Source organism: Cylas formicarius, unplaced genomic scaffold (genome assembly GCF_029955315.1).
Source record: "Cylas formicarius isolate icCylForm1 unplaced genomic scaffold, icCylForm1.1 PGA_scaffold_2__14_contigs__length_35257938, whole genome shotgun sequence".
In the NCBI taxonomy this organism is placed as follows: domain Eukaryota; kingdom Metazoa; phylum Arthropoda; class Insecta; order Coleoptera; family Brentidae; genus Cylas; species Cylas formicarius.
The window spans coordinates 26,907,995-26,910,692 of NW_026844319.1; the positions used below are offsets into that span (position 1 = coordinate 26,907,995).

The window sequence follows — 2,698 nt, forward strand, 5'->3', positions numbered from 1 at the left end:
TGATACTACTCTACATTTTTACACGCTACCTGCAGGTTTACACATTAATAACAGAAAGAAGTAAATGTAAAAGTGTGTTTTTTATGGACTATGAAATGTTCTTCAATAACAATTCAACAATTGTTTCTCACCTAGTCAACTCAATAAAGGTAACATAAGTCTCTGAGTTGCATTTAGCAAGTGATTTGGTATGGACTTTAATTATGTTAACACGGCTACACTCGGCCATTACAAATGTAAGATAGAGAATTGGACCTGAATAAAACCAGTCGCTCTTTGAAAAACACAAATAGGAGATCATTGATTTGCAGAACGTTGACGTAGTTCATGTGATAATTTAAATATATTTGTCCGTATCCTTTAACATGGATATTATAGCACAAATGATTATTTATTCAATTGTACCAATTTCTGCATAAATTTCTCCACCCTCTGTTCGTCTATATCATTATTCCATTTGCCACCTTCTTTAAAATGAGAGCCAACAATCAGAGCGTGAGCGCTTAAATAGTGATCAACATTATCAATCGTCACTCCAGACCCGATTATAATTGGTAAATTCACACACTTCTTTAGAGATTGCATTTCGTGGGTACTTGCTGGAACACCGGTAGAAGTTCCTGTAATCGAGTTCAAATTTAATTTTGTTTAACGCCAGTGGTGTTATACCTGTAAGCACCAAGCCATCGGCCAAAAAATATTCTGCAGCCTTAGCAGTATCTTCTAAGGATACATCACTGGTTATAGCATGTGAGCTGGAAAATATGGTACGCAACATTTCTCATTAGGAGGGGTATAATTGGCGGACTACCTATGTTTTTTCTTTATGTCGGCAAAAACTAGCACATTTTGGGCTCCAATTTGCTTACGATAACGCAAGAGAGTTCCGGCATTCGCGTTTGCAAAACCCTCATCACCAATGTGACTGAAAACGTATCCTTCGGCTCGAATGAAATCAAACGAGCAAACTTTTGCAATAGCCATTGCTTCCTTATTGCCACACGACAAAACCTGTACGTAATTAACCTTCACCACTTCTGCACCCAATATTATTAGTTTATAGATACCTGCACCCCACAAGCAACATTGTCAGGCACTACCTTCCTGAGTTCGCTGCATACCCTAGACATAGTGACTCCCACCTCTGGACCAAAATGATGCGACTGAATGTACGGTATATCATGCATGTTTTCTACCAGGATACCGTCCTATCAACATATAGCATGGAGAAAATTGCGCGATTGCGATTGACTAACATCGTACCAGGTTGTAGCTTAAGTAAATTTGAGCTTCTTTGCAAGCTTTTGATACAAGTTTATTAATATCTCCAGCGTAAGAGGGTGTCCCTAGAAATCGCACTTCATTGAATTTATAGAAATGGAAATTAGCAACCAAGGTTTTGTAAAAATTAAGAACAAGGCAAACAAACAAGAAAAAAGCTACTAATTTTTTCTGTATTACCAATTTTAGATGTAAAGTTGGTTTGGTTTGAGCTTTCCGAAAAATGATTTTAACGGGAGCTTGTACAGTACTTTTTAAATGAGATTGGTTAGTTTTGACATATTTATGAAGTTTTTCATTGATATTTTAGTTTAGTGTCAATTCGACAAGTATCTATCCATAGAGACCTAATTTTAAAAATCTCGTGTGTAAATAATTACGAGTCTATTCTTTTGTCAAATTTGACATCCCATTTCAGCAGAAAGCAATGGAAACATATTTGTTCGGAGATAACCTCGAGTTCTGTACTCTTCATCTATGATTTCAGAAATTAGAATGCTGTAGAGTATGAGCTATTTTTCCAAAGAACTCAAACCAAACGTAACTGCTATAACCACTGTAAACTTTGCCAGAACGCAAAAACACATTAATATGCAAGTTTAAACCGACCTGGCAAGGCACCAACGTGGATCATTCCTATTACCGAACATTTTCTACTAAAAATGTCCTTGAATTTCAACATGACTTTGTTAACAGAATCTCGGAAAAACTATTATGTTGATATGCTAACTCTTGAAATAAACACATTGACCATTAGGTCGCCTATCTTTCATTTATCGCGGACCAAAATATTTCATTTCTTTATCTTTTATTATTAATTCCAAGTACCTATTGAATCAGTGCCGGGCAGTGTTTGCGATTTTATTCTAAATTAAATTAAATGAATGTCTTTTTCTTGTAAATTTATTAATTATTTGCACGACTTTTTTTTTGTTGACTCAAATTTATTAGGAAACGTAGGTAAAAAAGTATTTCATCCCAATAAATATGAAATTACGATACTAATTTTGCATTTTAGCAGTGGGAACCGATTCGCAATAACATGAAAACATGAAACATGAAAATAATACAATAAAATCATATCCCTCTATTGTTGTGTGCTGTGTTTTCAATTCTATTAGAATTTTAGAATTATTTTTATTTTTTTTTTCCTTCACGCAATTAAATACTTACAAATACAGTACAAAAATTAAAACTATAATCAAAACAGATATATTTTTTAAACAGCTCTTAACCTTTTCAAGGGTTTCAGAACTGTAAGAGGTAACACAGCTGTAAAGCTGTTTCGATATTTTTCTTAATAAAAATATAAATATAAATCAAATTACAGAATCCATTAAAAAGTTGCTGATCAATCGATTCTAAATAACACTAAATTGAAAAAGAGAATAAAGCATTTTTAATAAAACGATTCATA

The 2,698-nt window shown here is 33.6% G+C and overlaps 1 protein-coding gene across 1 annotated transcript; it reads right to left on the reverse strand.

Annotated features, from left to right (window-relative positions):
* Nucleotides 1–386: 386 nt before the first annotated feature.
* On the reverse strand, nucleotides 387–2,023 carry LOC132697821 (uncharacterized protein F13E9.13, mitochondrial). Its single transcript, XM_060663488.1, has 6 exons — nucleotides 1,891–2,023; nucleotides 1,264–1,346; nucleotides 1,068–1,208; nucleotides 812–1,011; nucleotides 670–755; nucleotides 387–620 (listed from the first exon to the last, which is right to left on the reverse strand). The coding sequence occupies exons 1-6, from the start codon at nucleotides 1,961–1,963 to the stop codon at nucleotides 388–390; spliced, it is 816 nt and encodes a 271-aa protein (XP_060519471.1). The 5' UTR covers nucleotides 1,964–2,023; the 3' UTR covers nucleotide 387.
* Between the last annotated feature and the right edge of the window lie 675 nt (nucleotides 2,024–2,698).